The sequence below is a fragment of the Cucurbita moschata genome, unplaced genomic scaffold (genome assembly GCF_002738365.1).
Source record: "Cucurbita moschata cultivar Rifu unplaced genomic scaffold, Cmos_1.0 Cmo_Scf00008, whole genome shotgun sequence".
Classification (NCBI taxonomy): Eukaryota; Viridiplantae; Streptophyta; class Magnoliopsida; order Cucurbitales; family Cucurbitaceae; genus Cucurbita; species Cucurbita moschata.
In genome coordinates, this window is record NW_019268524.1 from 5,290,387 (window position 1) to 5,311,820 (window position 21,434).

General features: G+C 36.3%; 3 protein-coding genes and 1 long non-coding RNA gene across 5 annotated transcripts in view; 1 reads left to right on the plus strand and 3 right to left on the minus strand.

Annotated features, from left to right (window-relative positions):
• The window catches only part of LOC111446195 (2Fe-2S ferredoxin-like), a 22,195-nt gene extending 18,993 nt beyond the window's left edge, over window positions 1–3,202 (minus strand). Inside the window, exon 1 of one of the 2 annotated variants that reach the window (XM_023084904.1) lies at window positions 3,027–3,202. In XM_023084904.1, coding sequence (XP_022940672.1) covers window positions 3,027–3,075 — 49 coding nt within the window. In that variant the 5' untranslated portion in view covers window positions 3,076–3,202. The remainder of the gene's footprint in view (window positions 1–3,026) is intronic. The other variant, XM_023084907.1, reaches the window with a different exon arrangement.
• A 176-nt stretch (window positions 3,203–3,378) lies between these two features.
• Window positions 3,379–4,347, minus strand: LOC111446198. Its single transcript, XR_002711036.1, has 2 exons — window positions 3,820–4,347; window positions 3,379–3,723 (listed from the first exon to the last, which is right to left on the minus strand). It is a non-coding gene; the product is annotated as an uncharacterized LOC111446198 (long non-coding RNA).
• Window positions 4,348–10,164: 5,817 nt separating this feature from the next.
• LOC111446187 (FRIGIDA-like protein 2) lies at window positions 10,165–13,333 on the minus strand. Its single transcript, XM_023084894.1, has 3 exons — window positions 12,250–13,333; window positions 11,348–11,523; window positions 10,165–11,243 (listed from the first exon to the last, which is right to left on the minus strand). Exons 1-3 carry the CDS (start codon window positions 13,058–13,060, stop codon window positions 10,503–10,505), a joined length of 1,728 nt encoding a protein of 575 aa, XP_022940662.1. The 5' UTR covers window positions 13,061–13,333; the 3' UTR covers window positions 10,165–10,502.
• Window positions 13,334–15,180: 1,847 nt separating this feature from the next.
• Window positions 15,181–18,607, plus strand: LOC111446185 (probable inactive receptor kinase At2g26730). Its single transcript, XM_023084893.1, has 2 exons — window positions 15,181–16,694; window positions 17,696–18,607. The coding sequence occupies exons 1-2, from the start codon at window positions 15,560–15,562 to the stop codon at window positions 18,298–18,300; spliced, it is 1,740 nt and encodes a 579-aa protein (XP_022940661.1). The 5' UTR covers window positions 15,181–15,559; the 3' UTR covers window positions 18,301–18,607.
• The last annotated feature ends 2,827 nt before the right edge of the window (window positions 18,608–21,434 follow it).

Here is a 21,434-nt window from a genome sequence, read left to right on the forward strand (position 1 = left end):
AACAAAAAAAAAAAAAAAAAAACACGAAAATCGATCTCCGACTCTTCACGTCTTCGCCAACGAGACCTATCAGGTAGCTGTTTGAGGAATGTTTGAATATCTGTATCTCTATTTATAGGACGTGGGTCGATGATATTTTGAGAAAATTTATCGATGCATTAGTTAAGTTTAAGCTTTCGATTAGATTTTTGAATGGCCGAATCGCGAAAGTTAAGGGAAGAAGCAGGTGGGGGAAGATGGAAAGGCCAAGTAGAGAGTTCCAAGGAGAGAGATGGATTGAGAGGCAGGAATGTAGCTTTTGTAGGCGTTTGTTGAATTCAATTATTGGTTTTTGATTTCAAGTCTGTTTGTCTGAGGGGCTGTTCTGTTCTGTGCTGTGCTGTGCTGTGCCTTATCAAGGGGACTTTGCTTTCCATGTACCTTTCTCCTTTTCTCTTCTCTTTTCCTTTGAATTAGAACTTAACATATGCAAAAATGTATCGTTTCGGGCTTCGTTTGCTCTTATATCGATTTAGTTCTTCTTGTTTTTGAATTACCTAACGAACCCTAAACGTTTTGTTGATTTACGTTATGAGCGGATATCAATATATTCGAATGATGTATTCAAGACTATTTGTAGTAGATCAAATATCTATTACGTTTAATAGAACTAAAACAAAATGGAAATAGAAATTCTTGATAGGGAAAACCAAGATCCACCGTTAGTAGATACTGTCCTCTTTGGGTTTTTCCTTTCGGGCTTCCTCTCGAGGCTTTAAAACGGCTAGGAAAAGGTTTTCACACTTTTATAAATGGTGTTTCGTTCTCCTCTCGAACTAATGTGGGATATCACAATCTACCCCTTTCAGGGCCCAGCGTCCTTATGACACACCGCCTCATGTTTTCCTGAAGACACACCGCCTCATGTCTACTCCTTCAGGGAACAGCCTCCTCACATGTACGTAGTTCGGTGTCTGACTCTGATACTATTTGTAACGGCCCAAATCCACCGTTAACAGATATTGTCTTCTTTTGATTTTTTCTTTCGGGCTTCCCCTCAAACCTTTAAAACGCGTTTGCTAGGAAAAAGTTTCCACACTCTTGTAGGGTGTTTCGTCCTCTTTCCAACTAATGTGGGTTATCACAATCCACCCCTTTCAGGGCCCAGCGTCCTTACTGGCACACCGCCTCATGTCTACCCCTTTCAAGGAACAGCCTCCTCACTGGCACATAGTTCGGTGTACTCTAAGACTATTTGCAACAGCCAGATCCACCGCTAGTAGATATTGTCCTCTTTGGGCTTTTCCTTTCGAGCTTCTCCTCAAGGCTTTAAAACGCGTCTGCTAGAGAAAGGTTTCCACACCCTTATAAAGCCGTCCTCCTTCCCAACTAATGTGGGATATCACATAACTAAAATACCTTTTTTTATATCTGATAGGAGTTTTTCTTCCTCTACAATCACGAGTCAATACCACCTTCATATAACAAAACTATCCCAAATAATCTTAACGTTACAACGACTTAGTTTAATATTTAGTTACACTTAAATTGTAAACGCTCGTTGAAAAGTCACATGGGAATGATACCTTGTTGGATTGTAGGGTTTGGAAGTTTGTTTATAAGACCACGAGTCTATGACGAATGAGTGAAACCTATTGCCCCACCTTATGAGATATTCTTATGGCTAACTTCCAAACCTCCAAAATCCACCACTACCCATTGCACCACATTTTGAAGCAGTCATTCTCTTCAACAGTTCTCTCTATTCTCTAACTCTATTTTTTTCCTCTATGTCTTCTTCTGTTCTGAATTCACACCGCTATGCTCGGAACTTCTTTCTTCCCCTTTTCACCAATAAAGTGTGCTTTTCTTAAAAATAATAGATCTTTTACGAAAATCTGACATCATACCTCAATTATTTACTATTTAAATGCGGGCCAATATGATGATCTTTCTGGCCACGATGCCACGATCTCTCTCCTTGTGTTTTGAAACATGACAAACTATTGGTTGACAATAGATGGGGATTTTCGGGGATTTCCGAGTTTGCGTTAAGTTGATATTGTTATGAATCTAAGATGACGTAATTTGTGTTGATTGTTCAAACTCTGACGTAGATGAGTTCAAAACAGTTTAATACTATAAAACATACATCACTTTATACTATCTCAAAATTTAACTAAGCCAACTTTAACGTCATGAAATAAAAGACATATTCGTTGTGATCCAATAAAGGGTAGAAACCCTTTTCATCACTCTAATAGTCGGTACGAAATTTAACCTTAATAGTGTGCGATAGGACAAAAGTAGAAGACGAAATGAGGACATACTCATTGTGGTCGAATACAAGACATCTTAAGGGCGCTTTTTAAGCAAAACATAATAAAGATTGGGAAGTTTGATTCCTCGTATTGATACCTAGTTAGGATATTAAAATATCACAAATTTGACCGTAGGGCCAAACAATCATGCTATGTGTACAAGCATAATACACAAATGTAGGAGAACAAAAGCAAGAGATTTCCTTCTCTCTCTTCACCTGTGTGTCATAATCTGTATTCAACACTTGGAGGTCTAAACATGGAGTTGCTAATCAAGTCATATAATTATAAGGAATCAGTATAAGAGAAGCTTAGCTGATGAAACAGTGGATGCAGTGTGTGTAGGACGCCTCCTAGGATGCCATTGGAGGCTGTGGCAGCTACTTCCATGGCATATTCTCACCTCCCACAGCTGCTCTGCTACCACACTGCTGCGGGGGAACGGCCAACCAAGTGGCTACGCCTGCGGATGGAGTCAGAAGCCTGCAAACACAAACCAAATTCCAAACACAAACTACACCAAACTCAAGCTTTATTAACTGGTTCATTTGCAGGATTCAAACACATATTATATGGATCAAGACTTCACAAACACTATAAATGACTATAATTACAGAACGCAACTTAAAAACAGGCCAACAAGAAGCAAGAAATTCTGTGAGGCCTCAAATCCTTAATGGTATTACTGCAAAGCACTTCAGTCTCGTCTTTGAACGAATGATCCACAACTATGAGAGATTGCACATTTGCAGTCCTCCTGGAAATGCCTATGCATCCCAAAAGCATCCAGCAGCAGATACCAGGAAGTAAAAAAGCTAAAAAGCTAAACGAACAGTACACAAACAAATGCTGTGAGATCCCACACCAGGGGCGGATTGTAAGATCCCACATCCGTTAGAGAGGAGAACGAAACATTCTTTATAAGGGTGTCGTCTCCCTAGTAGACATGTTTTAAAACTTTGAGGGAAAACCTAAAAAGGACAATATCTGCAAGCGGTGGACTTAGGCTGTTACAAATGCGCTCTGATTAGCCGAAAAGAATTTAAAAATAGAAGTAAATAAATAAAGTAGCCAGAGCTCTTCAGAATCTAATCCATAGTATTAACCCTCCATGGGGCCACTGTCAGGGGAAAAAACTACATTCTTTTTCAAGCTTTTCATTTCCAAATGAAAGCAGCAAATCCATTATCGAAGCTTCTTTCTAAACCAAATTTGAAGGGATTTAACTGACCAATGATTCGGGTTAAACCCCGCAACCTCTTTTTGGAAGTGCATTTGAATAATTCCTGTTACTCATCCTTTCATTTGAGGAAGGTTCAAGAGACCAACTTGCCACAGTAGAGAGAGGCTAAGAGGTTACCAGCCAAAAAATGAAGCTGTGATAAGATCTCAAAAGCTTTCATATGCAAATTCAGTTGAAAACCTACATGTCAATATAAATCATATAATTTTAATATCAATCAAAACCTATTCAATTGGTATTTTTTTGGGGAGGGGAGCAGAGGGAGGGACCATTCACCTCTTTCATATCTTATGTATGTGTCACCAAGTGCAACTAGATATTAGATGTCCTGCTGATTATAACGCAACTTGGAGTTAGCAGTAGGGTAGAGAGAACTCAACTAAAAACTTTCCAGTTCAATATGCATTCAATTATCAATAGTGCTCAAAATAAAAATTGTCACATTAAAATAGTCTAAACACTCTTTTAACAACTTTTCATGTATATCTATCAGTCACATCTTTGAACAATGAGAGGCATAGTGTCATCGTAACCTCCATCTATTCTATCTAAACGAAGACAATATGTGATTGAACTTAGAGATTGATGTAGCTTACCGCCCACGTAGATTGCTCTCATGAGCCTTCGAGACTGGTTTTCTAAAAGGTTTCAGTATCAAAAGAGTTCACAGGATCATTGAACTTGCAATGTGATACACTAATTTCAGTTAGAAACCACGAACCTCCACAATGACATGATATTGTCCACTTTTAGCATAAGCTCTCATGGTTTTTCTTTTGGTTTCCCTAAAAGGCCGCATACTGATGGAGATGGATTCCTTACTTATAAACCTATGATCAACCCCTTAATTAGCCGATATGGGACTCCTCTCCCAACAATTCTACTTCTTTTGACATAGGAATAGATTTGAAGTAGTCAGCTTCCAGTTTGAGAGTCAACTTGCATTATTATAAATGTGGGATGAACAAAATACAGAAGGGGTAACGTCTAATGTGGAGCGGCAGGACCTTGATGGGAGATGTCATTTTATTAACTAAGGCATTGCTACCCATCCTTAAGAAGTAGAAGCTTAGGGCATTTTAACAATATGGCAGTCATAAATACTTTCCCTCATCAAATAGCTTCTGAAGCATGATTTCTTAAGGCATAAAGACAAATAAGTAGCAAGTTAAGCAAGGAAGGATTTTGGTGGCAAACATATGAAAAGAACAAAAGCCGGAAGCTGCAGTTTAAGGATGCATATTTTGGAACTTTCAGTCATTCTGATTGAGATTTGTATCTTCGAAGTTGGCAAGATGGTAAAATTTTAAAGTTACGAGTAGACAGGTAGCAAAAACTCCTCAATTCGACAGTGTCGAGGCCAACGTTACAGTCATTTGAACTCCAAATTACTTGAAATAGTGGAATGGACATGCTTTTGGAAATTTGGAGGACAGAATAGTTTGTAAAATAGATCCTTCGGGTCTAACTTGCAAGTCTCTCTTCAGAAAGCTTACAGCAGATCACCCTGCACCAAAGGCACTATTCAAGGCTCTAAGGAAAGAAAAGTACCCTAAAATGAAGAAAGTGATCATCTGGACTGCTGTTCAGAAGGATCAAGCATAAATGTGAGATCCCACATCGGTTAGGGAGGAGAACAAAGCATTCTTTATAAGGGTGTGGAAACCTCTGACACGTTTTAAAAACCTTGAAGGGAAGCCCGAAAGGAAAAACCCAAACAGGACAATATCTGCTAGGGGTGGGTTTGGACCATTACAAATGGTATCAAAGGCAGACACCGTGCAATGTGTCAAAGAGAAGGCTGAACCCCGAAGGGGGTGGACACGAGGCGGTGTGCCAGCAAGAACGCTGGTCCCCAAAAGGATGTGGATTGGGGGTCGTACATCAATTGGAGAAGGGAACGAGTGCCAGCGAAAACGCTGGGCCTCAAAAGGGGGTGGATTGTGAGATCCCACATCGGTTGGGGAGGAGAACGACATTCTTTATAAGAGTATGAAAACCTCTCCCTATCATATGTGTTTTAAAAACTTTAAGGAAAAGCCCGAGAGGGAAACCATCCAAAGAGGACAATATCTGCTAGCGGTGGCCTTGGGCCGTTACAATAAATCATAGGTTACAAGCAAGACAGCCTCATAACGCTCTCTTCCTGAATTGCTATATCCTCTGTAAAACAGATGGAAAATACCAGCCGTTTGATCTTTCCTTGGCACTAAAACCTCAAGGTAGTCTTTTTACCACTTCCAGCATAAGACTGATTTTTCAGTACAGAACAGCAGGACTTGTTAAATTGAAGAACATTCTTTTAGAAGGAAAGCTGGAGTTCTTTAGTATGGTCCTATAAAAGAAATTTTGTGGGAGGTTTGGCTAGGAAGTAATAGACGAATCTGTCAAAATGAACACAAGGAACCCTCAAATTTAGGGGATACATTTCTTTTGTAGCTTCTCTATGGAGTTCTTTCCCAAAATATTCATGCAACTATTTCCTCTCCTATAAAAACTCTAGTTGGAGTGCCTTCTTTAAGCTCCAGTGGGTTCTTTTTCCTTACCTTTTAAATTTTTTTTATACATAAAAGAAAATAAAGCTACAAAATGATTTATTTATTGATGGAATACAAAATGTAACAAACAAAAGAGGCCTGAGGATATACAGAGCAAACAAAACAGAAAAGAAGAATATTACGAGAGAAAAATAGCATCCATCCAAAGCTTATGTGAAGGCATTCAAATGCATAGCTCCACAATCTTCTCGAGCTCATATTATGTGTCCTAAAAAATCTTTCTATTTCTCTAGTTGAATACATCATAAAATAAACAGAAGGAAAGAAAAAAATCTGTTTCCCAAAGAAATTTCCCTCTATTCTCCCATAGCCCACTAAAATCCAAATTAGAAGTGAGGTCAAATCCGAACATTTGCAAGGATCTGCCCCATACGATGCTGGAAAAAGAGCTATACCAACTATAGTCCTTTCTTGAATCCCTACAGAACATGGACCGCTGGAGGAACAAACCAAAGATAAACCTCAAAATAGTGAAGTCAAAAAGAAGTTCATCATTTTTGGAACCTCCAATTTCAAAATCTTGAAAATGAAATGAATCCAATTAATCAAGGAAGAGGAAATTGAAGCACAGAAAAAGGAGCTGCATATAAAAACGCCAGAAGAGTACAATACCCAAACCAACTTGTCCTCAATCCAATGCTAAGGACCACAGCAGGAATGACTTATGACAGAGAAGCAAGGTCCCAACTCTCTCTCAATCATAATAACTCATAATATAACCACAATAACTTAGGAATATCTAAAAGAACAATACATTCATATATATATACATATTATTTCGAAAGCTGAAATTCTACCCCTATATTAAAACGGAGAGCTAAAGATTCAAATAAGTATGAGCAATCTTAAGTGTATAATCTTCTTATGAAAGTTTCTTACAACTTACAAGATGTCACATCGTTCATATAACTATTTCATTCATGCAGTATTTGAAATGCAAATAATTGAGCATGAAAACATTGAAACGTGTTATTTACAAACGTGTTTCTAACATGTTTATTCCTAATTTTTATGCAAATAAGTGCAGTGTATCTAATTTTGAATTCATATATTGTGTTTGTGTTTGAGAGCATACGAATTAGACTACAAAAGACCTATGAAAAAGTAGTATAACGGGAAAATGTTACAGAAGATCTGGATCCCTGGTAAGTTGATCGATTCCCCTGCAATCTCCTTACCAGCAGGATCAGAGCACTGAAGAAGATCGGCAGATAAAGTGATAGCGTGCAACAAGCCTAGTATAGGCTTCATGAGCTCAAACAATTCCAAGAGCATTACTAACAATAAGTTTTGTCGCATAATCTCCTTCATGAGCTCAAACAATTGGATGAAATTTGACGGAATCAATGAAATACTCCAGTAGAAATGGAAGAGAAAGCGGCCGGAAAGCATGGCGGCGAGAAGAAATATCCCCGGCTCCGACTGATCGGTCTTTTCCCGGCTCGGTTCGTTTGAAAGCCTAATTTTGAGATTTTGACTCAATTTTTGTTTTGGTATTTATTTAATTTATAAAAAATTTACGAAAAATATAAATTTCCTTTTAAGTTAAACATAGTTATAATAAAAAAAAAATTAATACATTTTAGGGAAAAAAAATTATTTTGGAGATCAATTTTTATGGAATTTGTGAATTAAAATTGGGTGAAAATTATTGTTAAGATTTAATTAAAAAAAATTATGCGTACATTAATTAATTAAATGTGTTTATAAGCTACGAGAACCAAGGCGTTATATAATAAAATTAGTAATTAATTTTTTACAATAAAGATTAAATTGTTATAAATTTGAAAGTGTATTAATTATATAGTTACATATTAAAGATCAAATATTAAATGGTTATTTTTGTAAAAGTTTAAAAACTGAAAATACGTCGGAATAAGAGGTTTTAAGGAACGTTAAGGAGAGAAAGACATCTATTGATGGGAGTGATAGCATATATCTCATGAACGAGAATGAGTTATTCACGGGTGCCTAGAAAAGGAGAGGGAATGTCTTAACTTTGTCCGACCTTGTTCTCAAATATTGTGAGCCAAAAAGTAAGCTTTTGAGGCTACAAGAGGGCGAGATATCGAGTTTGTTCTCGAAAAATTATAGTTCTATGGGAGAATTATACTCCTTGTGTTCGCTTTATAACTTTGTCTTAATAATTTTTTTTAATGTTGATGGATCTCATGTCATTTTAAAAATGATGCTGACGTGACAGACAATAAATGAAATTAGTATCCATATTTTTACGGTACTTAAAATTTTTTCATAGAGGAGGTTCGGTGTTCACTTGAGATTAGGATTTAAAAGAGAAAATTCACTATTGGAAAGTCCAAGTGATATGATTCGTTCATTCTTCAGTTAAAATAGAACGGTCAAAGTTTACCATCAACCCACTAAACTAATTGTATTGTGATAAAATATATATATATATATATATATATATATATATATATATATATATATATATATATATTTTAAAATTAACAATAAATTCGATGATCTGATTCAATTCAATCTAGTTTTAGAAGAATCATTATCAATCTAATTTTAGATAATCTAATTTTAGAGGAATCATTAAACCACGCATAAATTAGAGATGGAATTTTGATAGTTATATATTGTTATGCTAAAACATATTCCAAAACAAAATAACGCATGAAAAAATAAAAAATTATTGGAACGTTCAAGAAGATCATCAAATGAATACTAAAGTAATTATAATAGACTTCAAGGTGTATGTTTCGAACTATATAAATATACTTAATATCAACCACGTGCAAGACTACATATATGCATGTTGTGAGTATTTAATTATATTCTATATAGACGTATGATATATATCCCAAGACCTCACATTGGTGAGAGGGGAAAACAAAGCATTCCAATGTGTGAAAATCTCTTATTAATAGACGCGTCTTAAAACCTTGAGGTTGACGATAATACGTAATGAGCCAACACTGACAATATTAGCAAGAACATTGGGCCTCCAAGTGAGGTGGATCTTGAGATCTCACATTAGTTAAAGAGGAGAACGAAGCATTCCTTGTAAGGGTGTGAAAGACTCTCCTTAGTAGACGCATTTTAAAACCGTGATGCTAACAACGATACGTAACATGCCAAAGCAAACAATTTATGCTAGTTGTGGTCTCGAGCTAAGTATAGGTATGTTCAGAGAGAAACATAGTAAGATGAAAGCTTTGCACCTACCTTGTTAATCAAGACGACAGTTGAGAGAGACCGAACATAGAATTGTCATGTTGTATAAGATAATGAAACCATCGCCCACTCGGAGTTTGGTTCGACCGAAGAAAAGATAGCAGAATTCAGTAGACTAACATTCAATCTTGCATCATAGAGGTAGTATATGAGATAATTTGTTGCAAGCAAACTAACCTAAAATATTCTTGAATATTGGACAACAATTTAATGTTTGCCCATATTCACATGACCCAAGCAACTTGAATATCAGTAGCAATGAGCAAACTAGATACAAGAAAGAACATAATTGCTTTACCAATTTAAACAAAGTAACCCCATTATTAGTATCAAACAGAATCAATCAACTTTGAGCATCATAACCTGTTTCTATACGAACATATAGCATTAAGAACACAAACCCTGTTTCAATACAAATCAAATCAGCCACCAACTCAAGATTTGAGGCCTTCTACAAGACTTTCTATGCAAGGTAAAAACATAATATAACAATTCATCTAAATGTGAGAGAGAAAAAGCTTATCACAAGAAACAAGGAGGTTTTGAGAAATTAAGTTCATGCACCCATCCTCTTAGATGGATGCAGCATGATGCATCCAATTCAGATTGTGGTAGGTATCTCTTTTCCCAAGAGAGAACCCAAAATATCCATTCAAAAGATTAAATCAATAAGAACAGGAGAGCATTTGATGCAAGTACTTCTTAAAAAAAGCACTTTTTGAGTGCTTTTGATTGACCTAAGTGATTGATGAGGAAGTCCTCTTCAAAGATGAACAAACCTAGAACCTAATATCAAAGTGAATTGTAATTAACCATTTTAGATTGAAGTGCTACTAAAGTAGTTCTCAAGCAAAACCTATAATCAAAAGCACCCTTTCCCAAGCACACGTTTCTATATGCAAGTTTCTGAAAGAAAAATGACACGAAAACGTAAGAAGCAGGCTATACAAAAGATCAATGGATCATTTCAAGTCCTACAGAAACCATGACTAGAAGAACAAATTTGCCTTCTAATGGTAGTGGCACTCTGTGCCAAAGTCAGGAAAAAGTTAACATTTCAACCGTACCATGAGAAACACAAACCGAAGGCATGGATAGTACTACTAAAGATAGGAAGATGGTCGATGCCATGTTCCTGTTATATCCCACCATAGTCAGATGATACGAAAAGTATATTATCATAAGACAATTTAAAAACTACTGGGGATAGTAAGATTGGTGGTAGGGTGGAGGCACACCCACACCATATCCAGGTGGTGCATATGGTTCTGTTGGGTATGCGTGAGAATTAGAGGTGGATGCATTTCCAGGAAAACCCATGGGGCCTCCTGCCAAACCATAATACTCAGCTGATGAGCCATGATAAGAGGCACCAGCTGGAGTGGACGCTGCCACAGCCATATTATAAGCCATAGATGAGCTCTCAAAAGGAGCAGATTGATCTGGCAACACACCTGCTGGCTGTAGATGTGATTGTGCATATGAAACAGGATGATTTGGCAACAAACCTGCTGGCTGTAGAAGAGATTGTTGATAAGGAGCAGTAAGATCAGCTACCAAACCTGCAGAATGTAAGTGTGTTTGCCGGTATGGGGGATAAGCTGGATTCCCAAAACCAACAATATTTGGAACTCCTGCAGAGCCACCTGGACCAGCCATGTGCAGGTGATTAATTGGAAACTGCCGTCGCATATGCTTCTTTGGCGGCAACTTCTGTTTCTTGAACCGTTGTTTCACTTGTAGTGGTTGGTGTGGCTGTTTATGTCTGGCAATAATAGGAGAAGCTACCGCAGGGCGCTTCCTGTGGGTTCTCTGCTTCTCGAGTTGATCAATACGCTTTTGAAGGTTCACTTGTGGATAATCATCATCAAGCTTGTATTCTTCAATAAATTTGACCACAGATTTTAAAGCACCTAGTTCTTTCGCGGTAGACTCGTTCTGTTCGATAACATTTCCACAAATTAAAGTAATGAAACAATTCTTTCCTCTCAAATTTGTAAGTAAAATCAAATAGCAAATAAGGTTGGATTGGATGTAAATACCAGTGCTCTGAGAGAGTTTTTTCCTGCCCTGCAAACTGCCTTGGCTGCCTTCTTGGATTCCCTCACATACTCTTTTAAGATGGGAATGGGTGGGAACCTGTCCGTCAACTCAAACTCAAAGATGAATTTGACAGCTAAAAGTTGCTTTCCCTTGTCTAGCAGTTTCTGAACAAGATCTGTAAGAACAGCACCAAGAATATTGCAATTTCAGTAAAGGGAAATCCGTTATTACACTAACATAGTACCATAAAGAATGTCGATAACTAATATATAGGCAAGCTTGCAAATTTATAAACACTTACAAACTCTTCTACTTCTCTTGTCGTACTTGTCCTATATTTACCTTCTAGCACATGCTTAAAGATCGATTCGTTCAATTTATAATACTCAACCAATATGAAATATCTACATAACTACTTCATGTTCCTTTTCAAAATAAAGCTTCAATGATCAATATATACACTTAATAAAAATTATCTTGGTTATCTATACTCCATGAAAGACATTCAGCACTTTGCCTTAGCAATACCAAGAAATCGTCCTAAGATCCAAATATCTTCGAAACTATGATTTTCCACCACCAAAATTCAGTTTTTTGAACTTCTTGTTCATCAGTTTGAACAATTTTCTCCTGCAACAAAGCAAAGTAATATGATAACGAATGCATGCAACCACGAGCAACACCCTATGGCCTACATAACGAGATCCAGAGATGATCAAAATCTAAAATATGCGAGCACCCAACATTGATCTTCAAACTGAGATAGGATAAACTAACTTCAAAATTTATGATCTGTCTACCTCGCCCCTGAAGCTCTTTCACACCAACTTAATATTTTCTAGGCTAAATTACATGTTCATTCTCATTCAAATAAAACAATGTTTCAAAAGAATATACTAACCATATACTTTATCGCCCAAGCCAACAACTTTGCACAACTTTGTAGCTTGCCGATACCGAGCAATTATAATGAAATAATCAACAAGCTCACCCACTTCAAATTCCGATGACAAATTATAAGCTGCAACCAAATGCAAAAACCCTAATGCATCTAACGGATCCTTCCCATGTTTACCAAAACTTTGTTTCCAATCCAGCGCCAGTTTCTTCGCCCTTTCTGTTACATGATCGTCTACATTTCGAAAACCATCCATCAGGGTCTCCAACAATAGTACACAACCTCTCCTCACATTGGACATTTTCAAGTTATGTAGCTTCGGTTTTGGATTGGCACGGAAGAATCCCTCCATTGCATCCAGAACCAGAGCTTCTATATCCGGCGCACACTTAAGTGCATCCGGGAGCTCATCCCTGACTGATTCACGTTCCTTCGGCAAATCACTAACATATCTACCCAGCCCCTTTCCGTCCATTTGCTCACAGAGAAGCTTCATCTCGGACCGAGGCGACACACAATCGGCACTCCCATCCGGCTCGTCCCGATTCCCCACTTCCACGCGCAATGAAGAACACGGCTCCTTCTCCTCTGGTTGATTTTGAATCACTTCCAACTGCATAGACTCAAGCTCGTGGAATTTCTTTGTGAGAGAGTTCTGGATTGAAGTGAAGTGCGATTCGAGGTCGGACCAAGAGAGGGAAAAGGAATCGAGGAGATGGGAGTGACCTTGAAGGTCTTCAAATGCTTTCTTCAAGTTCTGTGTCTTGGAATCAACGAGCTTCAGCGCATCTGAGATCTCTTTGAGGTCCGCCATTGGAGGAATTGGAAGAAGAAATTGAATAAAATGATGGAAATCTTCGAGTTGCAGAAAACCCTAACCCTCAAAATTGAAGATACTGAAGAATCATCATCTTTAAGGGTTGTTGATGAGCGTAGCTGGTGGGTCGTCCTGTAGCGTCTGCGGCCTTCTGTCTTCTTCTACATGAACGGCTTGCTTAAGGGAATTGCCATTAAAGCGTGGGTAGGGCGGATCATGGAGAGATTTCAATGGAAATTTCTACAAGCAATGTTCTTGGGATAAGGTATCCCTTTTTAATCCATTTTCATGAAATTTAGGGCTAAATTAATAGAAATATTTTTCAATTTTTTTTATTTTAAAAAATATTTTTTAATTTTTTAATTTTAATATAATAATGTAGTTTTATTGTGAAATTACCGAAACTAAAAAAATAATATTTGAGTTTTAATATTTATTCAAATCTTATATTTTATGCATTAATTAGACTTAATTTTACATTAAGTTGACTATTTATTCCGATTTAAATAATTTTTATTAAAATTAAGATTTTAATTCCTAAATTATTTATTTATTTTTTTTAAATATTTAAATAATTAAAAATTTTATTTTTAAGCTTGGTCGGAAAATAAATAATTATATTGTATATTTTAAAGTAAACAATAAAGTTTTAGAGTAACTTATGAATTAATCAAATCTATAAAGTTTTCATTTATTTGAACCGAACACAACACAAATAAGTTCATAATCCAATTTACATCCTATTGAATTGGGTTAATCGATTTTTTTTTATTTTATTAAATATTATTGATATAACTTATATAGAAAAAAAAATTAATAATGAGCTAAATTAATAAATATATTATTAAATTCTTAAAAATCTTAAATTTTTAAAAATTTCATTAATATCTTTAAAATATTTTAATTTTTAAAAAAATATTTTTTTAAGTTAAAAAATATTCCTAGTTCTACCTTTCAAAAATACCTATCAACTATTAGGAGCCGTGTTAACCCTAAACCTTAAATCGTTCCCTAATAGTTCATCGTTCTGTTCGATTTTGTGAGATCCCACAGAAAGGAGGATTAAACATTATTTGTGAAAACTTTTCTTAATAGATGCGTTTTAAAACATTGAGCGAGAAAGCCTAAACACAATATCTACTAGTGTGGACCGGTTTATCTTCAACTCATGACCTAATAATTTTTTTTTTATTTTTTAAAATTGATTGATTAATTAATTGAACAAGAACATCGTTCAAACACAGCTAGGTACTTGAATTTTAAACGAATCAAGTTAGATGGAATCTCTCATTTAAGTTTCTGAATTCATTTCAACAACAGACAGTCCTCCTCGTTTGACAGCCAACCAACAATTGTCGTACAGGAATTTTTTGCCTGCAGCCTAGTCGCCTTATTATATCCTACTCGTTCGGGTTATCGTTTCTTACTTTAGGGCTTCCTTTTCTGCCTTCGGCCTTTAGACAGTATGCTCTAGTCGTAGCATACAACTCTTAGTTGAATGCCTAATGGAGACACCGACTAATAAAATTAACGAGAGGAGAAGACACGTTGGGTTTCACTTTTAATTTTTTTTTTAAAAATGAAAATGTATTATTAAATTTAATTTTGAAATTTGAAAATTAGGAATATTATGGTGAGGGTATTTTTTTCATTTTTAATTTTTTGAAATATGAGAAATATATATATTTTAAAAATTTATTCATATAGAGAAGGAAAAAACGTGTAAGTTCCTTACAAATGGCGGTGGTATGCTCCTAGGAGGAGTCGGAGGCAATCGTGGAGGTGAATCCCACTGGCTGACACTCAGTGTCCGGAGCTAATCCGCTTCGTTGCCGTGAAAAAGGTACACCGATTATCCGATCATGTTGAAGGAATAGAAGCGCCATGGAATCAACTGAAGCTGAGAAACGTCACGAACGGCCGCTCAGTCGGGTTGGGGTGCGGCGGACGATGAAGAACGGCAGCATAATCGCCGTTTACAAACGTCAAACGCGTAGATTCGTACGAAGTTTGGACTGGAGGGAATCTGAAAGAGTACAGAAGAAAACACTGAAACGTTTCGATCGAGGCGGTGAAGATGGCAGAAGTCCAATGCCGTGAGTAATTCGGTTTGTTCTTACAGATCAACTAATAGAAAATTTTCAGCCAATTTATTAAGTTGAACCTACATTGAAACTATAAATGAATACTAGATATTGGATTGATGGTGATTTATCAGAATTGATACGTGTTGTGGTGTAGGTAATCTCAAGGAATTGAATTGATTAATTGATGTGGTAAACCAATTGGTAATTAGGGCATTGAATCAGATGGTGTAAAATGATTTTGATGATTGATTGTCACATAGAAGTTAACGTTACTGCTGAATATTCAGGGCATCGCCGCATTGGAAATCTCACATGTTGTTGAAAATAATACCTAAATATTTGGATTCTTCAGCTTTGAGTCTCATCATGCTTAGTTGAAAGATTTTCCAGTCTCCCAAAGACCCTAAAAATGCAGAGAGACATGAGGTCAATTTTGCTTCTGATCTGGTTGTTTTATGCTGCAGTATATGCTTCATCTTTCACAGCTTGTTTGGATGGTGATTTATCAGAATCTGGAGCTTTTCTCAGTTTCATCAGAGCTATTGATCCACAAGACATTCTTGGGATTGGCACGAACGAATCGATGCTACGCCTGCAGTTGAATAAGGTGAAGGGTGTAAAATATGGGCATCAGGGGTCTATTGTTGAAATCAGGCTTGAGAATTTGAACCTCAGTGGAAGAATTGATGCAGATTCTGTCTGCAACCTATCTCGTCTTAGAGTTCTTAACCTGGCTAAGAACAACATTCAAGGAAACATTCCTGATTCAATTGTGCATTGTACAAGGCTCACCCACTTGAATCTCAGCAACAACAATTTGAGTGGGATGGTACCTTTTAGTCTGCCTAAACTAAAAAATCTCAGGAGAATAGACATTTCTAACAATCGCTTTACTACTGTCTCGCCTCAATTCAAGGAGTTCAAACATAAAAAGTCTCTAAGATCATGGATGGCTCTGCGGGACACAATCCCGTCGAGCTCACAAAGCAGCATGTCTGATAGCGGTGGGGTAGCACACTGGCTTCACCATAAAGGGATAATATTATTGGTAATCCTTATTCTCTGTACTGTAACTTGTTTGATATTTTCATTCCTAGTATGCAAGAGGGCTTCAAAGTTAGCGCTTAGAAAGGAGATGTCTAAGAAGACCCTTCAGAAGTCTCCTCCTATTGTTGCTCTTTCAAACGTGTCTAGTGAGGTAGAGCGACCAGATGAAGCCCTTCGAGAGCATCGAGAGCTTGTGTTCTTTAATGAAGAAGATGAACGGTTCAAAGTGGAGGACCTCCTTGAAGCAACAGCAGATTTACAAAGTCTGAATATCTGCACCAGTCTTTTCAAGGTTAGGTTAAAGAGCCAATATTATGCTGTCAAAACATTGAGGAAAATGCAGATAAACTTTGATGAATTTCGTAAAACCATGAGACTAGTAGGAAACTTGCGGCACCCAAACATTTTGCCGCTTGTGGGTTATTATTCTGCAAATGACGAGAAACTACTGATCTACAAGTACCAGAGAAAGGGAAGTCTGCATGAACTTCTTGAAAGTAAGTAAACACTGCAACACCCTTCTAAAGCTTTTCTTACTCTCATTTTATTTCCTCAAAACATAGCCGTTTGCATCTCTGATAAAGTGAAAGTTTACAATCCTCAAGTGTTAAGAAAAGTCCTAGGAATTATCTCGATCAAACCGATTCCAGTTTGTGAAGAGGTCGATTACCATGTCATTTTTCTATTAGCCCATAATTAACATTTGATAAATTGATATGTAGTGCGGTATACTCTAGTTGGGAAATTTTCAACAGACAAAACTGTTAGAAATCACGACTCTCCACAATGGTATGATATTGTCCACTTTGAGCTTAAACTCTCGTGGCTTTGTTTTTTGTTTCCCCAAAAAAACCTCATATTAATAGAGATAGTGTTCCTTATAAATCTATGATCTTCCTCTTAATTAGCCAATGTGGGACTACTCCTTTCAATAATCCTCGACAATCCTCCCCTCGAACAAAGTACACCATATAGCCTCTCTTGAGGCCTATGAAGCCCTCGAATAGCCTCCCCTAAGGCTCGGCTTCTTTCTTTGAAACTCTCAAACAAAGTACATCTTTTGTTCGACACTTGAGTCACTTTTGACTACACTTTCCAGAGTAGCAACTTCTTTGTTCGGCACTTGAGAATTTGATTAGCATGACTAAGTTAAGGGCATGACTCTAATACCATGTTAGTTGAACACGACTCCCCATAATGGTATAATATTGTCCTTTGAGCTTAAACCCTCATGACTTTGCTTTTAGTTTCTCCAAAAGGTCTCATACTAATGGAGATAGTGTTCCTTATAAACCCATGATCTTCCTCTTAATTAGCCAATGTGGAACTACTCCTTTCAATAATCCTCGACCAAAACTAGTGGAGTCTCTACTCTATTACTTTTTTAAAAACTTACTCTAAAACCCATTAACAAAGCTAACATGAGCAAATATTTACTGTAAAGCCATTGAATCTCTTGAGATAATTGTTTACTAAGATGACTTTTGGTTATTTATAGGCTGCATTGAAGGAAAGCAAGCATTCCCATGGAGGATTAGATTATCCATAGCTAGTGGAATAGCAAAGGGTTTGGGATTTATATACCAAAGATCAAATGCAGAAGCCTCCATTCCGCATGGGAATTTAAAACTTCCGAACATTCTCTTAAATGAAAACAACGAACCACAAATCAGCGAATACGGGATCACAAACTTCCTAGACCAGAAGCAAGTCCGTCTTCTTTCCTCAAAGGGGTACACAGCCCCAGAGAAGAAACTATCCGAGAAAGCCGACGTATATAGCTTTGGAATCATATTGCTCGAGTTATTAACAGGAAAAATAGTAACAAAAGATGGGATCAATCTCCCCAAATGGGTAAGAGCCAAGGTAAGAGAAGAGTGGACATGTGAAGTGTTTGATGAGGAAGTCGCTCGAAATGCCGGAAAATGGGCGTTTTCTGTTCTGCTTATTGCCTTAGATTGTGTCTCTAATTACCCTGAAGAAAGGCCAAGCATGGCTGAGGCTCAGGAAAAGATACAGGAGGTGGTTAAGACAGTGGAGGATCATGAACTACGCATTTCGCCATTGTCTTCTGATTTTGGCTCTCCTGAGGCTATTCGCTAGTACTACCACACACAGACACATATCCAGGTATATTCTTTTTTTCAAACCAAGGCCATTTGGAATGGTGGGATTTGAACTGTTGCTTGTGTTAATTAATCTCTGTTAGTTGGATTGTTAGCATAGAAGAGTGTGCACTTGATAGTATTGTTTCCTTAGTGTCTTTGTCATATGTATTATATGTGATGATAGGTTTAGAGGTTTATGAATACTTAAGTTTCATAATGTTATTCCTTTCATCCTTGTTCTCATAGTGCTCTAGTTCTTATAAACCAAGGCAATGGATATATTGAAACGCGTTTTCTGTACACGTGGTCGTTATTGAGTGATTCCTGAAAACATGAAATTTGAAGGCTTAAAAGAGTTTCTATACCCAGAGTTTCAGGATGAACGACCCTACTGCTTGTTTTAAGAAAAGGGTTACTCTTTTTACACACTTAAATGTCTCGTTCTTCTTGCAGTATACCAAACATTGTTGATATTTTGTCTTCCTTTCGACAATTGTCACTCTTTTAAGTTCATTCAACGCAAGTGTAGTTCAATTGTTAAGATATTAATCTTTCTAATTTTGAGTTCACAATTCTTTTACTTAAAAAAAACAAAACTTTCGTTTGATTTGCAGGTTAAGTACCATGAGATTTTTGTTTATAGCGGGTGGGTAAAGATTTATTTTAACTTAGAAAATCTCGATCTCATTTATTATTAAAATGTCAAAAGTCAAATTAATGACCCTTTATTACTCTCTCTTAACCTATGACATAGGTGGTAGATTTCTAGGTGTCACGGTCATATTTGTAGACATGTTATTGTAACCACATGCCAGATGTCTCGGTCACGGTTGTTTAGGACGTGTTGTTCATGCTGCCTACCCCTTTTAAACCCCTTTTACTTGCTTTCATGTTGGATGGGTCTTTTACTATTTCTTGTTGAGTTAGTACGTGGGTGATACACCCACGTTAGTGTTAAAATGCCACAAAATGTACTATGGAGGGATGTGACTAGTTGTCAATTATTCATACGTGGGTTCTATGCTATCAAAGTTTGTTGTTGCTGCCTACTTGCTTTGAACTTATAACATTGCTTTCAACGTATTTTCTTACTCATGTTTTCCAAAATGTTTCTCTCAAATGTGACTCGAGACTCGAGTATACCGATATTGTCCCCAAAATCTAAATTTTACACGATTGACTCATTTGTTGGATTAGAACAAGTGTCGTAAAATTATTGTCCTGCTTAGGTCCGAGTTAAGAGGTTCCAAACCTCGTTTTTCTCTCACAAGAATATAACAAGTTTTATTTTTGTAACCAAACAACTGAGGTCAAACAATACATGCCTTGAGGTGCCTACAAGCCTATTCGAACACTTGGAATAACAATAACATCAGGTGAAATGTCGAATTGATATGTCATACAGAAATAAATATATCAACGATTACATAATGACGGGTAGATGACACAGATACACCTAATGGTCGACTCGTGCGAGACTTCATTGTGTGGCTTTTCATTTGAACGACTTTGTCATCTTTATGTGATCAAAATTGGAGTATGTTTGCTCGAGTACACATAAAACGCTACAATAACATGAAACTACAAATTATAGGTAAAAAAACAAATGATGAAAAAGTAGTATAAAAAAGTTATAACCGTAGATATCGTGGTAGATCCAAATAATTATGACAATTATCCATTTTTTCAATGAATTTAACGATATATGTGAATGATAAATTTAAGAATACAAACGTGGAGATTACCAACATAGTTGCAAAGACCCGTATGAATGTGGAACAAGTAATAAATGAAGAGTTAGGACGTCCGACAAACAACTAAATAGCTATCAATCTAATAAAAATGTCGGAACTTTGGTTACCAAGCTCGAGAAGGATAGTCTAATCAATCACAATCAAGTTCATTTTTTGTGAGATTGGATTTGACCATATCACCCAAGATGAAAATTACGGTTCTCGACAAGGTGGGGTGAGAATTTCTACTATTGGTAAAATGTTCTATCGATGTCGAGACGTAAGATATTTTTATTCGACATATTCCCTATTTTTATTCGACATATTCCCTTACTTTCAACTATGGAAACAGTGAATATAAAACAATAATAAAATACGACAATGGAACTATGATCAATGTAGCTATTCTTACACAAATTATGATGATTCTTTTAAGTTTCGGTCATACCGACTTCTAGTTTAACTTTCCACCAAATAGTTATTATTATCCATCTTAAAATCAAACCAACGACAAATGAGATGTATCCATCAATCGGGTCTATATGTTGGTCGTACAAGCCTTACCGTCTTCATCTAAATATCTATGTTCAACATCTATAAAGATGACGGGAGAGAAATATTGTAATTTCTATCAGCTTGTCAAGTTACGGATTAGATAATAAAAAAAAACATATTTTTCGTATTAAACGTGTACATTTTAAATTAAATAATTCACATTTATTTCCTCTAATTGTCGATATTGATATTATTTGTTAGGTAATTAAGAATGGTTAATTATATAGTTTAATTAAGTCATCATAATTAAAACCTCTTTAACACCAACTTTTTCATCCACATTTTAATACAAATATTATATTATTTCATATATGATGGTAAAAAAATTCATGAAATAATTCAAATAATTTAAATCAATTTTCACATTTATTTTTCAAAATTCATTTTAATTAAGTCGTATTTAAAATTTCATGGACTAATTCAAATATTTTCGATCAATTTTTATTATTTTTTATAAATTCTTTAAAAATTTTGATGTGCGTTGAACTTTCAAAGTTGTTTATTAGAGATGTTCATATGATTGGATGACTGACTAATGTTGTAACGGCCCAGATCCACCACTACTAGATATTGTCTTTTTTGGACTTTCCCTTTCGGGCTTCTGCTCAAGGCTTTAAAATATTGTCTTTTTTTTTTTACTTTTCGTTTCGGGCTTCCACTCAAGGCTTTAAAATATTGTCTGTTTTGGACTTTCCCTTTTGAACTTCCGCTCAAGGCTTTAAAACGGGTCTGTTAGTGGAAGGTTTCCACGGGCTTCCTCTCAAGGCTTTAAAATATTGTCTTTTTTGGACTTTCCCTTTCGGACTTCCGCTCAAGGCTTTAAAACGGGTATGTTAGTGGA